General features: G+C 32.7%; 1 protein-coding gene across 4 annotated transcripts in view; it reads left to right on the top strand.

Annotated features, from left to right (window-relative positions):
- Window positions 1-21,128, top strand: part of TOP2B (DNA topoisomerase II beta) — a 61,393-nt gene that overhangs the window by 24,764 nt on the left and 15,501 nt on the right. For all 4 annotated transcript variants that reach the window (XM_059664094.1, XM_059664095.1, XM_059664093.1 and 1 more), the window contains exons 7-25: window positions 893-1,105; window positions 4,102-4,275; window positions 5,690-5,791; window positions 5,877-6,014; window positions 7,655-7,793; window positions 8,121-8,278; window positions 8,370-8,495; window positions 9,487-9,597; window positions 9,894-9,999; window positions 11,527-11,636; window positions 11,968-12,060; window positions 12,152-12,266; window positions 13,864-13,985; window positions 14,187-14,335; window positions 14,881-15,112; window positions 16,788-16,922; window positions 17,799-17,999; window positions 19,020-19,215; window positions 19,360-19,451. In XM_059664094.1, coding sequence (XP_059520077.1) covers window positions 893-1,105; window positions 4,102-4,275; window positions 5,690-5,791; window positions 5,877-6,014; window positions 7,655-7,793; window positions 8,121-8,278; window positions 8,370-8,495; window positions 9,487-9,597; window positions 9,894-9,999; window positions 11,527-11,636; window positions 11,968-12,060; window positions 12,152-12,266; window positions 13,864-13,985; window positions 14,187-14,335; window positions 14,881-15,112; window positions 16,788-16,922; window positions 17,799-17,999; window positions 19,020-19,215; window positions 19,360-19,451 — 2,712 coding nt within the window. The remainder of the gene's footprint in view (window positions 1-892; window positions 1,106-4,101; window positions 4,276-5,689; window positions 5,792-5,876; window positions 6,015-7,654; window positions 7,794-8,120; window positions 8,279-8,369; window positions 8,496-9,486; window positions 9,598-9,893; window positions 10,000-11,526; window positions 11,637-11,967; window positions 12,061-12,151; window positions 12,267-13,863; window positions 13,986-14,186; window positions 14,336-14,880; window positions 15,113-16,787; window positions 16,923-17,798; window positions 18,000-19,019; window positions 19,216-19,359; window positions 19,452-21,128) is intronic.

Genomic DNA, 21,128 nt, shown 5'->3' with positions numbered 1-21,128 from the left:
TGCTTTTTAAAAATAATCATGCTTTGTTGCTTTGCTAAGATAATACCTTAGGTAAATTGCAATGACACACACACACACACAACACACACACACACACACATTCTTAAGTGTTAAGCATGTCATCATAGTGTAAAAGACTTTAGAATGTCTGGGAGATTTTATATAAGCCTGTCTTTCTCCTATTCCCTTAAAATAAAATGCTTTAACAGACTTTTCTTTGAACATTGTAAAGCTTTAGTGAAAATGCCCTGAACTTCAAAGATAATTGAAATATATCCACTTTGGATGTTTAAAACTTCCTCATCTATAATAATAAAAGTGTAATATGCTAATTAGACCAGATGTCCTTCTGGGCAACCTTCCAGACGAAGCTGGGGCTATGAGGGAAGCTGGGTGCCGGCGGCCAGAGGGAAGCCTCGATCCTGGGTGCCAGAGGGAAGCTGGTGCCAGCAGCCGGGGGAGGGAAGGCCTACTCTTGAGTGAATCTTGTGCATTGGGCCTCTAGTTGATTCATGAAATTAATATTTTAAAATTTTATTTTACTCTTGTATGCCTTTGAAAATAGAGTGAAATTTTACATAAGGTAAATAAATTTCTCAGTTAAGCATAATACCTTATTTTTGTAAAATTCTATATAGTCGTGATGAAAAACTTAGGATATTTTATTAACTATGTATCAATTTGTGCAATTTATTTTGGTTATTTTCAACATGAGATTGTTATAATAATATTTAAAAATTTTTAATCCTTAATATCAGGCTCAAAGATTTGTTAGGTTTATTGATTGGCTGAAAAATGTATATAGTTGTGGTGATTGTATTTCATGAGCTGAGTCTTTACGTATTATAAAATATAGAAACATAGAAATATTTGAATGTATTTTCTTTTAAAGACATGGATGAATAATATGATGAAGACTTCTGAAGCCAAAATTAAACATTTTGATGGTGAAGATTACACATGCATAACATTCCAACCAGATCTGTCCAAATTTAAGATGGAAAAACTTGACAAGGATATTGTGGCCCTCATGACCAGAAGAGCTTATGATTTGGCTGGTTCATGCAAAGGGGTCAAGGTCATGTTTAATGGAAAGAAATTGCCTGTAAGTATCTTCTAAAATAGTTAATGCTTTGTTATTTTGTAGATATCTTATAGTTAGATGTTTTAAAATCTAATATCATTACCTTTTTCTTTTAACTGGTATATTTCAGTGATTCAATTTAAACTGATTATTGATATATTTGGATTAAAACATCTTGCTAGCTGTTTTCTATTCATTGTATTTGTTCTTTGTTTCTTAATTCCTTTTATTCAACCTTCTCTGGTTTTAATTGAGCATTTTTTAATGATTCCATTTTATCACCTCTGTTTAGTTATACATCTTTTTAAAACTTTTTTAGTGTTTGCCCTAGGTTTTACAATTTCATTTGTAAATACTTTGAGTCTACCCTCAAATAATTGATCACTTAATGTGTAGTGAAAGGACTTTCTAACAGTGTATCTTCAGAATCTTCCTCCCATTTCTTGTGTCATTACCATCATACATTTCATTTTTACACATGCTATAAATACCAGAAGAATGACAACGAGGCAGAAGAAACATTTGAGAAAATGATTGCAGAAATTTTTCACAGTTAGTGATGTCATTGTTAATGCTTTAAGCATTCAGTTATCTCTTAGAGAAATTAAAAATACAATACCTACATTCACTCCATTTCCAGTGCTCTTAATTTCTTGGCGTAGATTTAAGTTTCTGATTTTAATCACATTCCTTTTGCCTGGAGATCTTCCTTTAACATTTTTGTAGGGCATTTTTGCTGGTAATAAGTTCTCTCAGGTTATGTTTGTCTGAGAGTTTTTGTTTCCCTTCACTTTCAAAGACGATAGAAATTTCACAGGATACAGAATTTGGGGTTGACATTTCTTTTTCTTTCAATACTTAAAGATGTCACTCTGTTGTCTTCTTGCTTGCATGGTTTCTGATGAGAAGTCTGCTGTAGTTCATATCCTTCTTCCTCTGTTGGTAAGGTGTTTCATTTTCCTCTGGCTGCCTTGAAGATTTTCTCTTTGTCTTTGTTTTCTTTGAGTATGATATGCTTAGGTGTGTATATGGGTTTGTGTGTGTGTGTGTGTGTTTTTGCATTTATTTCGTTTGGTGTTTATTGTCTGTTACTGATCTTGGAAAATTTTGGCCATTATTTCTTCCAATATTTCTTTTGTGCTGTTTTTTCTTTTTCTTCTGGTATTTCATTTATGCACATGTTATTACTACTTGGTATTGTTCTAAGCTCTTGGATGTTTTGCTCTGCTTTCTTCATTCTTTTTCTTTGTGTTTCAGTTTTTTAAGTTCTATTGCCCTATTTTTTAAAGATGAAGTGGTATTTTAATTACTTTATGCCCTCTTTTAATTTTAATAATTTTTTTCTTTATTGTGTCAAGTTTACGATGAGCCTGCTGAAGGCATTCTCTATGTCTTCTGTTTTTGATTCCTGGCATTTCCATTTGATACTTCCTTACAGCATCCATCTCTCTGCTAAAGTTGCATGTTGCCTACCCTTCTCCATTAGAGCCTTTAACATATGAATCATAGTTATTTTAAATGCCCTATCTGGTAGTTAAAATACCTGTGACATAATCTGAGTTTGATTCTGGTGATTGCTTTATCTTTTCAGATTGTTTTTTCTTGCCTTTTGGCATGCCTTATAAGTTTTTGTAGAAAAACAGCTATGTTGTATAGTGTAGATAAGGAGTAAATAAGCTTTAGTATGAGGATTTATGTTAATTTATATAGGAAATGGGATGTGTTTGCAGTTTGTTGTTGTAGTTACTGGTGTTGAGGTTTGTTGTTGCTATAAGCAACAGAGACTTCAAATTCTTCCTTGTTCTTGTTTTTTCTCTTTGATTTGGGCCTTCCTTTTGAGCTGCCCCTCAAGGAGGCTATGTCTCTTGTAGCTCTGCCAGCTGAAACCCACTATTATTGGAGGCCTGTTAGCATGGTAGTAGGTTACTTATGTCTGATAAAGTTTCAGATTGGAGTACACAATGGGCCTGTGTATTTAGCCTTTACAAATATGTCTATTCCTCTTCTAGAGGCAGAGATTTTTCCTTTGCCCTCTATTCTTTTCCCTAGTTGCAGCAGGTATCTGTCAGTATTCTCATTCAGTATTCTTGAGGCTTCCTGCTCTGCAGAATGCCTTTAAAAAAAACAAAACTTAAATGATTAAGGGGTGGAATGGGGTAAGGCAGGGCAGAATGACTTCATTCCAGCTACAGTGATATTTTGCCAATGCTCTCTAGCAGTATCCTTCCCCTGGCAAATTAAGGTTTTATTGGTAAGGGAAATGGTCTGGGTGGAATTCCCAGTGGTTCCTGCTTTCCTCCCCTAGCTAGCACCATTGGGGGAGCTTTTTTTTTTTAGATTCTCTCTTCCCTGTGAGAATTTGTGGGGGTTCCTGGAGGAAAAGCCTGCAAAAGAGTAGGAACCCTTTATAATATAGCCCTCAGGGGATTCACACACACATACTAGTCCACACTTGTCCTATAGCAATTTGTCAAAATTTCTGGTTTAATGTTCCTTCTGGCTTATATGACAGTAGGCAGCTTTTGCCCTGGTTAAGCAAATGTTTCGGTTCTGTGTCTCCTACAGACTCCTAACTCTCTTCAGGCTCAGGATGGCCAGATGGTCTGTGATCTCAATTTTTTGAGGGTTTATAAAATATCAGTTTGTCTGACCAGTTCTTTATAAGGGCACAAGCTTATTCTTTTTCTTTTTTTTCCAGCCCTCTTCCATGTATGAACTCAAAGTGGAAGTCTACTTTGTTATTTTAAAAAACTTAAACTTTTGAAAGATTTTATAATAATTTACCAGTTCAGCTATCCATTCATAACCTTTCTTTATCAAGTACATAGAGAATTAATTGATTTTTTTTTGAGGATAGAGATCAAGGAGTAGAATAGGGGAAAGTCATGAAGGTTTGGATCTGCCACATAAGCTGTTGTGAAGTAAGGGAAATGAAAGTTTGAGAGTACCCGATGGCATTCACCTAGTTGAGCTGCCAATATTAGATTGTTTATTGTTATTGTTTTTCAAATTATTAGGTAAATGGATTTCGCAGTTATGTAGATCTTTATGTGAAAGACAAATTGGATGAAACTGGAGTGGCCCTGAAAGTTATTCATGAACTTGCAAATGAAAGATGGGATGTTTGTCTTACATTGAGTGAAAAAGGATTCCAGCAAATAAGCTTTGTAAATAGCATTGCAACAACAAAAGTAAGTATAGTATGTTAATTATCTTTTTTTTCTAAGTAAGTGGTAGAACAATGCTTCATTAAAAACAACAAGATCAATAACAACAACAGCAAAAAAACCACTCCAAATCTGCTTTGGTGAAATCAGAATTGACTTATGAAAATGAAAGTTTATTTTCTGTAAAATAGCTGTCTTATAATTTAACATCCATTGAGAAATAAGTTTATACTATTAATGTTTAAAGTTGACTACATTTATATTTTATGAAATTTACAATGATAAATTCTTTATACTGTGTTCTGAGTTTAAGATGTAGAAGAAAGACTAATAGGAGATGAGTATGTTTAGGATGGTCATTCTATGGAGTTTAAACCCTCTTCTTTAGGTTTTTTGATTTAAAAAATCAATGAAATTCTTCCCATTTAAAAGCATCTATCCATGACCAGAGTAAAGTATTATTATGCAATACAAGCAAACATGTATCCCTAGAATAACCTAAAGTACTGTTTTATCACTTTGTCACTCTTCTTCAGGTTTTAACATTTTTAATGTTCAATTTTTTAATAATCTAGTTATCACTTTCTCTAGTCAACAAAAATCCTGCATTCATTATGATTGTATTTTATTATATGTAATAGAATGTAAACATGTAAAAGTTTTACTTTTCCTCTCATATCTAAGAACCAGGCGTAGGCAGTCTTAATTCAGTACTATGACTCCATAGTGTCATTAGGTACCTATGCTTTCCCTGGCTTTCTTTCCTGCCACCTTTAGCATATGGCTTTTTTTCTCATGCCTTTTAAGTTGCCTGCTGCACTTCCATGCCTCATTTCTAAGTCCTAGGGAGAGAGAATTAGGTTGGGAAAATGCATATGCCAACTAAATTTCCCCCTTTTTAAATTGTGATAACATATGTATAACAGAATAGTTTTTCTGGAAGCCCCATCCAGTAGACCTCTCCTAACATCTTTGGCTAGAACTGTGTCATGTGGGTACCTCTAGCTGCAAGGAGTCCAGATTGGAGAATCTTTGTAATTGGGCATGTTGCCAGTTAAAAACAAATTTGGATTTGTCAATAAAGTAAAAGTGGAAAGTGGATATTGCATGGACAACTGGTAATGCTTGCCACAGTCCCTAAGTTTAACTATTGTGTCATTTATCACCCCCAGTATTCATTCTCACTTCCATGTCAGTTTTTTTTTAAAATTGTTTTTGCTTTGTATAAAATTGGCTAATTGATTCTATGGCCAAAGAGACCTTATTTTTTAAATCCCAACTCTGCTATTCTGACACTCATATTACTACTCTGGAAAATGGATTTAATAATACTGACTGCACAAAGTTGTAAAGATAAACACTCATTTTAGAAAAAATGAATACATAAGTATTTTGCTACCTTACTATAGAAGATTTTGTATTTTTTTTTTCTTTTTAGGGTGGACGGCATGTGGATTATGTAGTAGATCAAGTTGTTGGTAAACTGATTGAAGTAGTCAAGAAAAAGAACAAAGCTGGTGTATCAGTGAAACCATTTCAAGTAAGTGATGCTATAATATTCTGTTGAAGTAGTAAATAATACCAGTTCTGATGTTAACTTATTTTTTTTGGTATGTTTTCAACAGGTAAAAAACCATATATGGGTTTTTATTAATTGCCTTATCGAAAACCCAACTTTTGATTCTCAGACTAAGGAAAACATGACTTTGCAACCCAAAAGTTTTGGGTCCAAATGCCAACTGTCAGAAAAATTTTTCAAAGCAGTGAGTAAAACTTGTATTATTTTTCAGTGTGTTTTTATTGAAAGTTAAGTAGTTTTCTTTATTTTATTTGTGATTAGTTTCTTATATTAACTAGATATAGGCATATTTATACTACAAACTAATACACTTAATTCTGCAAACTTCAAAGGGTAAACTTTATTTTGTTAAACAATTGGTTATTTTGCCAAGAATTGAAATAGGTAATCTTTTAATTAATTGTGTTTGTAGCTTTGCTTTGGTCATTATAAAGCCAGATATTCCCCCAATAGGTGTTCAGGTCCTGTTAGGACTTCTGATTTCAATCTTTTTATTCATTTCAACTTTATGTTAGGTATTTACCACTGTGTAGTTGTTTTTTTAAAAATTGTGATAACATATGTATAACAGAATTTTTTATATTCTACATATTTTAAAATTATTTTACTTTGCACATAATTATTTAGGCTGCTTTAACCTTTCTGATACAAGGTGAGAGTACAAATAAATAATGAATCTTAGATTTATATCCAAGATTTGCGACTGCTAATGGCTTCTCATAATCTGTTCTTTATAAGTAAGATTTGCCTCAGTTCCCTTATTCAGCAGTACCCTCAAAAACATATTAATAAACATATGTAAAGTTCCTTTAAATATGTTTGCACTAGGAATGTAAAGATGAATAAACGATAGCTCTTCTTTGGAAATTTATAATTTGGTGGAGGAGTAAGTGTGGTAGTGGTAACATACTTATCAAATTCCATTATCAGAATTTTAAAGGTAGGTTCTCACAAACAAAAACAAATTTAGATTATAGCTGAAGGCCTATGAAAATAGTACTTTTAATTCTGTTCATAATCTATTCAGAATACAAATGACCTTATATTAATGCTTTCCCAAATTTGTGCTCTCATAAAAGTTCTCATTTTGAACTGATTTGATTTTAGATTTTCTACTTTTTCATTTTTGGAAGATTAAGTTTAAATTTGGCAATACCCTCACCTCTTTTATATCTCAAACATTCCAAAAAACTCTTCTGTACACCTAAAATCAAACTACCCAGGATGATGAAAAATAACTCCACTTGGAGGTGCTTCACTTTATTTTCTTTTTGGTAAACATGTGGTCACATGTTGATTAACTGCTGAGTGACACACTATTTACAATGTTGAAATGCTCATTATCAAACTTTTTAAAGAATAAGAACTATTCATAAGTTCTTGAATTTATCCTAATGTTTCCTTTATGTTAATATTTTTTATTTGTCATAGTGAATTCAAGATTCACATTTTTGTATTGACAGATATCAGAAATGTCAGTGAATAGAATGTACAAGCTGGTAAATTCAAGGGTGGATCAGCTTAACTGTGTAAATTTTAGCAAAATGAACTTGTGAGAAAAAGCTATGTATATTTCTCATGGAGTTTATTAGAATATAATTTTTCATATCTAGTAAAATCTTTTCTTCATGCTTTTATATTTCAGTATAGTAACTGTCAGAGTTAGTTTTACTGTAGTTAGAATAAAATTTACTAGTGCAAATAATTATCATTGTTATTGTTTTGCCCTATAACTGCATAGGGTAACAAGTATTACCTTCATTTTAGGTAAGTGTATGAACTTCTGGCTTGTTTGTATACCATTCATTATGCTTTCATTTTTAGGCCTCTAATTGTGGCATTGTAGAAAGTATCCTGAACTGGGTGAAATTTAAGGCTCAGACTCAGCTGAACAAGAAGTGTTCATCAGTAAAGTATAGTAAAATCAAAGGTATTCCTAAATTGGATGATGCGAACGATGCTGGTAAGATTTAGATTAAAAAATATATATTTATTTAAGTTTTTATTTGTCCAGTTATATTTTCATTTTCCACATACAGTTAAACAGTAGGATTTTATGTTCAGAATATAATTTCACTTCATTAAAATTGCTACATGCACCACATATTACTGATTTTCAGGGGGTAGGAATTCAGTAAAGTATACAACATTTAAACTATTCTAAGCATAACGTAAGATGATTGTTATAGTCTTTCACTATCATCATTGCGATTATTATGTTTTCTGGCTTCATTTTTCTCATTAGTAAAATTGAGGAATGTGGAGTATATGTCTTTCTAAATTTCTCTAGGTGGAAAACATTCCCTGGAGTGTACACTGATACTAACAGAGGGAGACTCTGCGAAATCACTGGCTGTGTCTGGACTAGGTGTGATTGGGCGAGACAGATATGGAGTCTTTCCACTCAGGGGAAAAATTCTTAACGTACGGGAAGCTTCTCATAAACAGGTATATGTTTGCATATGACATTTTCATACTTTACTAAAATTGTTGAATTTTTAAATGTAAAATACTTTCAATTCCTTTTCTTTATGTACAGATCATGGAAAATGCAGAAATAAATAATATTATTAAAATAGTTGGTCTACAATACAAGAAAAGTTATGACGATGCAGAATCTCTGAAAACTTTACGTTATGGGAAGATTATGATTATGACTGATCAGGTTAGTTTAAAAATTGCCACATATTTAAAACTCATCTTTTTCAGATTGTCCTTTCTATGTTTGTTTTATGAGACTTACTCCAAGATAGTACAAGTGAAAGTGATTGTACATCAATGGGGAAGAAAACATTGTTTAATGGCACTGTTTGTGTGAAGCACATTTTACATTGTGTAATTTATGAGTAACCATTTTTTTGGTTAGTTATTATAAAAATGTTTTAAAATATAATAAATGTGAGAAGAGTAGAACACACTGTAGTATTAAGGGGTTGAAGCATACCTGTACTTAGAAAGAAAATGAAAGAGTAAATAGGATAATGATTAATATTTCTATATGATGCGTAATTTTTTTTTAAAATATATTTTATTGATTTTTTACAGAGAAGAAGGGAGAGAGATAGAGAGTTAGAAACATCGATGAGAGAGAAACATCGATCAGCTGCCTCCTGCACATCTCCTACTGGGGATGTGCCCGCAACCCAGGTACATGCCCTTGACCGGAATCGAACCTGGGACCTTTCAGTCCGCAGGCCGACGCTCTATCCACTGAGCCAAACCGGTTTCGGCAGATGCGTAATTTTTGATGCACAAATAGGAGGATTGAATAGTAAAATGGCAGTAACTGGGGAAGAACATGAAAATTGAAAAGTATGAAATTCATATGTATCCAGCTGCTTTTCTCTTATGTCCTCTAATGAAAAGCATTTGTACAGAAAAATCTTCAACTAAAAAAGCTGCTTATAGTGTTAAGTAGTTTTTATGTCAAAAGAAGACTTGTGAATACCTGTTCTCCATGGACATTGCCTAGTGAAGTTGCATTATAACCATGTTTATTGTATTTCCATTCTTAAATCCGTCTTTTAGTGAAATCTGGTTAAACTATTTCAATGGAATTTTGCTTCTTTGCTGCATTCAGATATTTAAAAATTAGATTATATAAGTAATTATATTTCATAAAACTATTATAGCTCTCTTTACTAATATTTATTTAGGATCAAGATGGTTCTCACATAAAAGGCCTGCTTATTAATTTCATCCACCACAATTGGCCATCACTTCTGAAGCATGGTTTTCTTGAAGAGTTCATTACTCCAATTGTAAAGGTACTACTTACATTAATATGTTTTTATACTGTTTGCTGAAAGCAGGGGTCCTCAAACTTTTTAAACAGGGGGCCAGTTCACTGTCCCTCAGACCGTTGGAGGGCCGGACTATAGTTTAAATAAAAACTATGAACAAATTCCTATGCACACTGCACATATCTTATTTTGAAGTAAAAAAACAAAACGGGAACAAATACAATATTTGTATTTGCATGTGGCCCGCGGGCCGTAGTTTGAGGACCCCTGGCTTAAAGGGTAGCAGAAAAACTAATTTTTTTTTGTTTTATTAATTTAAGGCAAGCAAAAATAAGCAAGAACTTTCCTTCTACAGTATTCCTGAATTTGATGAGTGGAAAAAACATATAGAAAACCAGAAAGCCTGGAAAATAAAATACTACAAAGGTTTGTGTTTTAAAATATTTAAAAAATTTAAAATAACTAGTGACATAAATGTATGTTATTAAAGTGTTATAAAATATTTTGAAATTTTGTCTCTTTTAGACTTTAAAATTAGCTGTTGCTGATTTTTAAATAATTGTTAAGGAAAATTTTATAAAGTATAAAGAATAGTATAATGGACTTCCTATGTACTTCAACAATCACCATTTCATGGTCAATCTTGTTTTATCTAAACTCTTCTCATTGCCATCCTATTAGTTTGGAATAATTTCCAGATATTATCCTATAATACTTTAATATGTATCACTTAAAGAGTTTTTTTAAATGTCCTTAATACCATTTTCATACCTTTTTTTAATAACTTAAAATAGTCAGTGTTAAAATTCTCCTGCTTGTATTACAAATGTTTATAATGTTTTGTTTTGTTTATTTTTTGAGTCAATGTCCAAACAAGGTTCACACATTACGTCTGGTTGATAAGTTTCTAAAATCTTAGTATATTGTTTCTCGTTTTATATTTTTTCTTGTAATTTATTTGTTCAAAAAGTTGGATTTTTTTGTCCTGTATAATTTTACATTCTGTATTTTGCTGAGCATTCCTATAGTTTCCTTAAATATGTAAGATGTTCCTCTGCCCCTTATTCTATGATAATTGGTAATACATTGGAGGCTTGATCAGATGAAGATTAGATTTATGTAGCAAAAACATTTAATAGGTGGTGTTGTATACTTATGTTAGGGGCATGTAATATATGGTTTGTCTTTCTTTTTCCACAAAAATTAATCAGTTGGTCCAGGTGTTGCCAGTTTGATCCATTAGCTTTTCACATAATGGTTTTAAATAACCATTGATGTCCATGATTCATTTAAAATATTTTTCAGCTTTTTTGAGATATAACTGACAAATAAAAATTTATGTATTTAAGGTATACAACATGATGAGTTGATATACATATACATATCCATCACCTCATATAGTTACCCTTCTTTTTTTAGGACATTTAACATCTACTCTCAGCAATTTTCAAGTATACAGTATAGCACTATCCTATATAATAAAAGGTTAATATGCAAATTGTCCCCTCGGGAGTTCAACTGACCAGGAGTTCGACCGCTCACCATGATGTGCGCTGACCACCGGGGGGGGGGGGGGGGAGGTGGCGGGGGGGCGGGTGCGGAATGAAGGAAGGCCCCAGCTGGCAGCCAGCAGCTGGGGGAAGGAAGGCCCTGATCAGCCCTGATTGCCAGCCAGGCCTAGGGACCCTACCTGTGCACGAATTTTGTGCACTGGACCTCTAGTTAATAATAGGCACCATGATGTTCATTAGATCCCCAGAACTTAACATCTTATAACTGCAAGTTTGTATTCTTTGATAGACATTTCACTTTTCCCCACTTCCCAAGCCTCTAAAAACCACCATCTCTTCTCTCTTTGAGTTCCACATTTTTTTGGTTTCCACATTTAAGTGATATTATACAGTATTTGTCTTTGTCTCGCTTATTTTCATTTTTATTTTTTAAATTGTGCAGGGTTGGGTACCAGTACAGCTAAAGAAGCAAAGGAATATTTTGCTGATATGGAAAGGCACCGCATCTTGTTTAGATATGCTGGGCCTGAGGATGATGCTGCCATTACGTTGGTAATAAAGCAAATTTTAAAAAGTCTGTTCTCATATCCATCCCCCTTCCTCCTATACCTTTCTTCCCAGTCTGGGTTTTCTACAATCAGTCTCTTTTGAATTCTAAAGCCCAAACTCGTCAATTTTAGTGTTTTTCTCACACCTATGCCCCTGATTATGCCCTGTTTTCATAGTTCTTTCATTGAAAAACCTCTGTTCAAGTATATTTTTGATTAAAAGCATATTGGAAAAACCAAATTTCCCAGAAATTAATGTTTTTTGCCTTTATAACTTTTAATTTTATAATGAAATTATTTTGTAATATGTGAAATAATTTCCTGGGATCTTTCAGGCATTCAGTAAAAAGAAGATTGATGACAGAAAAGAATGGTTAACAAATTTTATGGAAGATCGGAGACAGCGTAGGTTACATGGATTACCAGAGGTTAGTCATACGGAGTGGTGATCTGGGGGAAGAAAGAGACTAAAACTGATATAGTCATAATGATAATATTGCTATATAACTTTTTTCTTAGCAATTTTTATATGGCACAGCAACAAAGCATTTGACATACAATGATTTCATCAACAAAGAATTGATTCTCTTCTCAAACTCAGACAATGAAAGGTCTATACCATCTCTTGTTGATGGTAAGTAGCTGTCATTTCAAATTTTTTCTCATTTTTGTACATTATTGAGTATAACTTAATTTCATATGCTTTAAGTCATCTCAATAATCTTAAAATCCATAAATTGTTTTAGAAATATTTTCATAGGACTGAAATATTTTATATTTCTTAATTTGAATATTTTAAAACCCTTTTTGATTTTTTTCAGGAGAATTAACTTATGGAAAATTTTAAACGCCCTTGACCCAAGTTGATTGCAGACTTCCTAAAATAAATAGTAAAATGGGATTTTGATAAGTTCTAAAATATTTATTAGAGACTAAATTTTAAAAACACCTTTAGATTTCAATACTTTAACTTATTTTACTTAACAAAATAAAACTTTATAAACTACCTTGTGATTAGAGCACATTTTGGTCTTTTTTTTTAAATATATATTTTATTGATTTTTTACAGAGAGGAAGGGAGAGAGATAGTTAGAAACATCGATCAGCTGCCTCCTGCACACCCCCTATTGGGGATGTGCCCGCTACCCAGGTACATGCCCTTGACCGGAATTGAACCTGGGACCCTTCAGTCCGCAGGCCGACGCTCCATCCACTGAGCCAAACCAGTTTCGGCACATTTTGGTCTTCTATCTAGCGTTTTTTAATTTTCATTTTATAACTTTTAGCAAGTTAGTTTATCTTTGTGTTCCTTGGTTTTTCAACTAATAGCAGATGATTGTACCTGTCCATCTAGTTCTAGCTTTAAGTTATATCCCTTCTATGACGTCTTCCCTAATAATTTTAGTCTAAACTGGTCTCAGATGCCTAAACTGAGTCAGTAATTTTGTGCCTATTATTTTATTTGTGTTAATTTTGCCTTCTCAATTAGATTATAAAATTCTGAAGGAAAGGGACCATGTTTATCATCCTCTTGTTTCTACAATGCTTTGGGCCCACGATGATGATGATGATAGCTAGCATATACTGAAAATTTGTTACTGTGCTCATTGGTCTAGAACAAGAAGAATGATAAGGAAGCAGAGTGCTTTGCTTGCATTATCTCAATGTAATCCTTATGATCACCCTATTAGGAAGGTAATTATTTCTATTACACTGATGAGGACACTGAGTTTACTGGTTTAGTAATTTGTGCAAAGGCACATGATAAATGGCCTAGTTAAGAAGAGTATTCAGAATAGTAAGAATCTAAACCCTGCATTCTTAACTACCACCTACATCTCTCATTTGTAAGGGCTATCCTGATTTGGGATACTCGAATAATAGTTTCAGACTTATTGATGGTTTGCTGCTCCTTTAATTACAACTGCCATTTTGGATATGTGGGTGTTTGGCATTTCCTATGAAAGAAGCTTAGTGCTACTGAGCAGTTTAAGACCAAAAGGTGGTCTTTCAATTGGTACTTCATTTTTGGAATAGATTGAAATGATATCAAAACATGTTAGTTTATATTCCACTTTGTTATAGAATCTCAATTATTTTTAGTCAGTAATTCTTCAAAAACAAACTATATCTTTCCTTTTCTTTCTTGAATATATAGGACATTTTTGTCACTAAAAGAAACATTACAACTATATTTTCAAAAGAGGATTATTATTTTTTTTTTAAAATAGGCTTTAAACCAGGCCAACGGAAAGTTTTATTTACCTGTTTCAAAAGGAATGACAAACGTGAAGTAAAAGTTGCCCAGTTGGCTGGATCTGTTGCTGAGATGTCTGCTTATCATCATGGAGAAGTAAGAATTAAGTTTGGAATCAATTGAGAACTATGCTTACAGATATGAAGAATGACAATGAAGCATAATGAAGTATTTTTTCTTTTATAAGGTCTTTGAAAATGTAAAAGAATTGAGTTTGGATTTTAATAAAAATTAGGGAATACTTACAGCGAATTAAAGTTTAGAATATTAATATTATGTTCTGTTTCTATTCTATAGCAAGCATTGATGATGACTATTGTGAATTTGGCTCAGAACTTTGTGGGAAGTAACAACATTAACTTGCTTCAGCCTATTGGTCAGTTTGGAACTCGGCTACATGGTGGCAAAGATGCTGCAAGCCCTCGTTACATTTTCACAATGTTAAGGTAACAGTTTGCTGATATAATGGTATCAAGTTCTATTTGAAGTTTATTGGAACTTACTAAATGGTTAATAGAATTGTAACTATAGAGAAGTATCAATGGGGATTCTGTTGAGGTTAAATATTTTAAATTATTTGATAGTAAATAGAAGGAAGTTTGTTGATATAAATTTTTATGAATTATTGGTGAAACCAGTCTTAATGAATGTAAGGATTTTTCTGAACCAAAACTTCACTTTTTAGGCTGAAGATGGGTTTTGTGATTTAGACAGAGTAAGAGGAAATTCTTAAAAAGTTATTTATCAATACTAAGAATTTAGGTAGGTAAGTATGGAAGTAAAATTGGGTTATCTTATTCTAGCTTTATACCTCAGAGAAATATATTTGGTAATAAGGCTAGGTGAGTTTTACTGTGAAGCACGTGTTATCAAAATTTTAAAAATGCACTCTTTTAAAAATATTTTTTTGAAATGTAGTTTTTAATTATGTATACAATTTTATTTCCAAAAACCATGACATTTTTTCCATATATTTTTTCTCTTTTATTAGCTCTTTAGCAAGACGGCTTTTTCCTATTGTAGATGACAACCTGCTTAAGTTCCTTTATGATGACAATCAACGGGTAGAGCCTGAGTGGTATATTCCCATAATTCCTATGGTTTTAATAAATGGTGCTGAGGGCATTGGTACTGGATGGGCTTGTAAACTACCCAACTACGATGCTAGGGAAATTGTAAACAATGTCAGAAGAATGCTAGATGGCTTGGATCCTCATCCCATGGTAATTATTTAGAATTTGTTGCTTGTATTGTTTATTTACAAAACAACGTGTAAACTACAAAGTCCAGTCATTTTAAAAAAGTAATGGAACCATTTTTACTTTAGAACATATTATAGACAATAACTACTTTATTAGTATACAATTTGATATGTGCTTATTGTAAAAGATACAAGCTGGAAAAAGCCTGGACCTAGAGATAAGGCTTATGGGGAAACACTATTGAAATATACAGGCTTTCGTATCTAAAGTATATAGAGAATAATGTTTTTATGACAAAGTTATGTAACTTTAGCATATATTTCTAAACTACTGACCTATGCTTAACAACACATTGTATATATTTAATGTACCCCTGATATTTTTTAATTTTGCCCTTATACCATTCACTGTGTTTAGTTCTTCCCCAAAACGCCACTCAAGAGAAACCTCTCAAGAAAGTGTGTATCACTATTCCACATGATTTAAAATCATCTGGAAATTTTCTTTTTCTCATGATACTTAAGTAAAGGTTATTTTGTATTTTTCTTACAAAATGGTAGTGCTCATTTTAGAAAATATAAATAAGCAAAGAGGGAAATGTACTTAATAAACCCACCATGTAGAAAAAAACTTAATATTTTAATGTATTTCTCGCCAAGTTTTATTTCATTTTTGTATTTTAAAAGAAAACAAAAATTAGATTATTTGTATGATTACTTAGGTTTACCGAAAATGTTTTCCCCCTTAAATACTTTATATTACCAAAAATATTTATAACAGAAGCCATCAAACTACTTTATGATTATAGCATTTATTTTCATCCTTTTAGATACATTTTAGGGTATTTTAGTCCATGTATTTGACCAGTGCTTCTTGTGTACCTAATATATCTATTTATTTACCGATCAGTTTCACCAATTTATTGATCTTTGAGATAACGTGCTAAGTGGTGAGAGAAAAAATTGTGATCTCTGTCTTCAAAAAGATAATCTGTTGTCAACACAAGACTTTGGGGCATGAAGTTTTCAGGGACAAAAGATAGTTGCTCATTGTGCCAGAAGAAATGTCCTGTGCCACATGCCCAACTTCTTAGTGATATAACAAATATGAATTTTAAAAGAGGGAGAGAGAGAGCACTTGTAATTAGGCTGAGAAAGATGAGTTACATTTATATAAGTGAATGGGGTGTGTGGAGCTTAGTATGTGTTAGGGCTGCTGGATAGAGTGAGTGAAAGTAAGAATATTTAAAATATTCAAGCAAATGTGGAAGAAGAGTAGTGCTCTGGAAGGCAAATCATTGGAGGAATGGTAGAGTGTTAGATTGGGTAAAGACTGGGGAAGGCTTTCAAAATAATGTCCAAGCAGTTGGAAATGAAAGGGTTATTAATCTAGGGGGAAAGGAGGTGTGGAAACAATAAGCTAGGGGACAAAAAGTACTATTCTAGGAAGACAAAGAAAGATGATTCTAAGGTTTTGCAATTGGGGAATAGATTATTTTAACAGAAGCTGTGAATTCAAGACTGAGTGATTTTTTCTTTTTTTAAATTTGGAGAGGGACTATGGAGGATGAGGAATTGAGTTTCAGTCATATTTATCTGTCAGTAGCAGTAGACCACAGACTTCAAAGCATTCAAATGTAGTATTGGCACATAGGACAGAAGTCAAAGCTTTAAGTTATTTTTATTTTTCTCTGCAGCTTCCAAACTACAAAAACTTTAAAGGAACCATCCAAGAACTTGGTCAGAACCAATATGCAGTCAGTGGTGAAATTTTTGTGGTGGATAGAAACACAGTAGAGATTACAGAGCTTCCAGTTAGGACCTGGACACAGGTTAGTATAAGTATGTGAGCTGTCTGTAAAGAGGGATTGCAGTAAGTAGTTCTTTCTGGTAAGAATATGCATGATTCCATCTTTGTTTGCCTTAAGTCTGTATAGTGTTTTAAAATTCCTGTATACATTTCTGAACCATTCTATTGAATTTGTGCTTTGAATATTTACATGTAATTTTAAAGTTTTTTTTAACTTAGCTTAAGTTATTCAACATTTAGATTTTTAAAAAATATTCTTATTGATTTCAGAGAGGAAGGGAGAGGATCAGAGAGCTAGAAACATCAATGAGGAGAGAGAGTCATTGATTGGCTGCCTCCCGCATGCCCCACAATGGGGATCAAGCCTGCAACCCAGGCATAGGCCCTGACCGGGAATCGAACCGCGACCTCCTGCTTCATAGGTCCAAGCTCAACCACTAGGAAAGCTAGGCTTAAGCTACCCTTAAAGAGACTATTTGTCTATCTTGAAATGACTAGAAGAGTATGTAAGAAATAGTTTTGAACCCTTATAAATATGGCCAATATTCATGTCAGTATCAACTGTTATAAATCTAAAGGTATGCATGTCTTCTCTTGTCAGTTCTAGTTGATATAGTTAACTCTGAATACAGTTCCCTCATTGTCTTTATACCCTCAGCGTTTCCCTTGTCTTGTGGAGTATTAGCAGATCAGAACCATTATCTTGCATATCTTCTTTCACTATTGAGATGACCATATACTGTCTTCTATAGTGACTGGGCATGAGATGACAGTGATGGAGGTTTGCCTCCCCCCTACCCCCCACAGGAACTGATGATTTTTTAAAAATTGCATGTCTTGTGGTATGAGAACATGAGTGTGTCATGAAAAGCATTACTTATTGTTAAATCTTTTATAGGTATACAAAGAACAGGTTTTAGAACCTATGCTAAATGGAACAGATAAAACACCAGCATTAATTTCTGATTATAAAGAATATCATACTGATACAACTGTGAAATTTGTGGTGAAAATGACTGAAGAGAAACTAGCACAAGCAGAAGCTGCTGGATTGCACAAAGTTTTTAAACTTCAGACTACTCTTACTTGTAATTCCATGGTAATTATTAAGATTTGCTATTAATTTAACTTTTCTCGCGTGCCATATGTTGGATTTTTGTAATTGGTTTCATGATGGGAGTGGCTATAGTTAATTCTGAATACAGTTCCCTCTTCTCCCCCCATACATTTTTTGTACATTTATTTCTTTTCCTCTACTGTTATCTATTACTCTTAATCCCAACTGTGCATTTGTGCATCTGTGCTTGAACATTCAGGAGGCACATACTGACTAAAAGTTAGTTATGAGAGTGATTGTTGCAGGCTTTTCATCTGCCTTATTCCTGTCCCATTAGCATTTTAATTATGAAGTTCTTATCTCCTCATAACTCCAATCTGCCCTATTAAACTTGTGTATTTGTGTTTATATATAGTTGTAGAGGAAGATAAGAAGTTAATATGTATGATTACCCTTGTTCCATCCCCATCCATTCCCATTAGCTTTCAGATTTAAAGAAGAGTAAAAGAAAAATACAGCAATTGTACAGTATTTGAGAAAGAGTACCATAAAAAATGTCAAGAAAAGCTGACGGAAAAAAGAAGTAAAAGGATAGAGAAGAAATAAAATTTCAAAAAAAAAATTGAGGAAGTTTGGGTGAATTATAGCACAATTATAAAAACAAAGAGGCAAATGCACATGCATTGAGTATATAGGAGAGAGGACTTGTAGATTTAAAAATTTTAAAGTTAAAGATAGAATATGTTTACTTTTAGTTGGAAACATTTTTTTCTTAGGTGGTTTTATAGCCACATTAAGTAAGAACCTTTTTAAAGAACCTATATTTATCTTTCAGAAATATTTTTATTTAAAATATTTTCACAGTTTTGAGAATTGAGTTCATCAGTTTCTTAGAGTCACTAAAGGAATATTTACAGAAATGTACTTAGTAGTTTTGGCTTTTAGGGGTAGTGTGTGTTTAAATAAGTGTATTATGATTTTAAATACTGTAGATGTCACATAAGTTAAAAATACCAGTACAGATTTATGTAATCTTCAAAAATTTTGTGTTTTGCTTATTAGGTACTCTTTGATCATATGGGATGTCTGAAGAAATATGAAACTGTGCAAGACATTTTGAAAGAATTCTTTGATTTACGACTAAGTTATTATGGTTTACGTAAGGAGTGGCTTGTAGGGATGTTGGGAGCAGAATCTACAAAGCTTAACAATCAAGCTCGTTTCATTTTAGAGAAGATACAAGGGAAAATTACCATAGGTAAGACACAACTTTTAAAAATTTAAACATTAGTTAAAATGGAAAAAATCTTTATTAAATAGAAGACATTTTTATCAGTAGAATATAAACAAATACAAATTGAATCTCTTTTCTTGATCCTAACTTTATTTTTCCCTCACATAGAGAATAGGTCAAAGAAAGATTTGATTCAAATGTTAGTCCAGAGAGGTTATGAATCTGACCCAGTGAAAGCCTGGAAAGAAGCACAAGAAAAGGTAATCATTTGCAGAACAAGACATTCAGAGAAGCTTTTAAAAGCAACTTCCAAAACAAACAAAAAACCCAACCCTTAAAATTTAAATATAGTACTGCTTAAGGTGTTAAGTTGTCTGTTTGGAGACTGAAGTCTTCTGTTTATCCACAGAACAGATACAGTACAGGAATTTGCAGTGCACACCCACCACAAAGCACTTGGCCAGTGTGACTCAACCAGGGCCTGGAGAAATGACTCCAGGTGTGAGAAGGTAGCTCAGTCTCCTTGGCCTTTTTTCTGAGCCTGCCATTAAAGGGTGTCAGTTATGGTGGTGGTTTTTGTGAGCTGCATGCATATTATCTGGGAACTATACTGGTAGTACATAAATAAGTTTACATTGGTCATTCTCTGGTCACAGCATCGTAATCCAGTCACCATTCACTTGATCTGGTTTCAGTTTTTTCTGGGAAGAGTAGAGACAAAATGTTTGATCTTATTGTATTTATCGAGCACCATCTGTATTCTGTCCTGTGCTTAGATCTTTGGCTGGAGATTTAAACCCTGGAACTTGAGATTAAAAGTCTGATGTTTTTAATTAAATTGTCCATTTTAGATCATAAAGTACTAATATTAGTTCAGTGAATGGAATATTGAACTTGAGATTCCTCTCAAGAATTAGTTTCTTGCTGTCGTGCATAATTAAAGGAAAATTTTAGAAAGGCAATACAACATTGTGATTGAGAACGCAAATGTACAAAAGGAAGAAAATTGGAAATGATTAATTTTTGATACTTAATTAGACTATTGTGTACATATGGTACTGTGTTAGCATCTTTAAAATACAGTTATGATTATGTGACATAACTTGAACTGAAACTTTAAACTTCCTTATACTTATGAGTTCTCAACCATAATGTTTTACAGATTTTTCATCAATCTGTATTGAAATGCTGCTTTCATTTACACTATTATAGCTTTTTTCAATTTTGAACAGTTAATAGAATGCTATATATTTGAGTGAGAAAAATTTGAATAAATTATATATTTTGCAAATGATAGTAAGATAATAGGCTTATTCATCATTTGAGGAAAAAGGGGTAGGATAAGATGGGGAGCATTCAGAATTAAGATAACCTAACAAGCATTTGCTTTCCTTTCAATGTGTTTTATTGCATTCGTAACCCCCAAATTATGGTTTATATACTAATTTGCCCTTCTGTATCACTGTTAGTTTAATTTTTGTCCTAAAAAAAATCAACTAGTGAGCTAATGAATTTAATGCTTAGTTTTAAAAGATATGTGTTTAGAGTTTGAGAATGCCCTTATGTTGGAAATAGACTTCATAGATAAAACCTAGTACTTGGTTTTAATAATTCATTGCCACCATCAGAATTTGCTCAGCATCTTGGTCATGGGTTCATTTTGTGGGTCCCATTTGTGGGTTCAAGTAACAAAAGAAGCACCCTTGAAAGCCTGTCCTATTGTGTAGAATTTGGAGAAGAGAGAATTATAAAACAGATAATTAGAAGATTATAGTATTTTGGTTTTTTTTTTTTTCTTCAAAATCATAGTAGAATTTGGTCATTGAACCTTGAAAAGTTTATTTATATTTTTATTTCTGAAAGTATCCTTAATCACCTTCATGTTAACAATGATAGATAAACATATTTTGGAGTGCTCGCTAATAAATAATACTCCA

The sequence above is a fragment of the Myotis daubentonii genome, chromosome 14 (assembly GCF_963259705.1).
Source record: "Myotis daubentonii chromosome 14, mMyoDau2.1, whole genome shotgun sequence".
Classification (NCBI taxonomy): domain Eukaryota; kingdom Metazoa; phylum Chordata; class Mammalia; order Chiroptera; family Vespertilionidae; genus Myotis; species Myotis daubentonii.
This window is presented reverse-complemented; position numbering and strand designations above follow the sequence as displayed.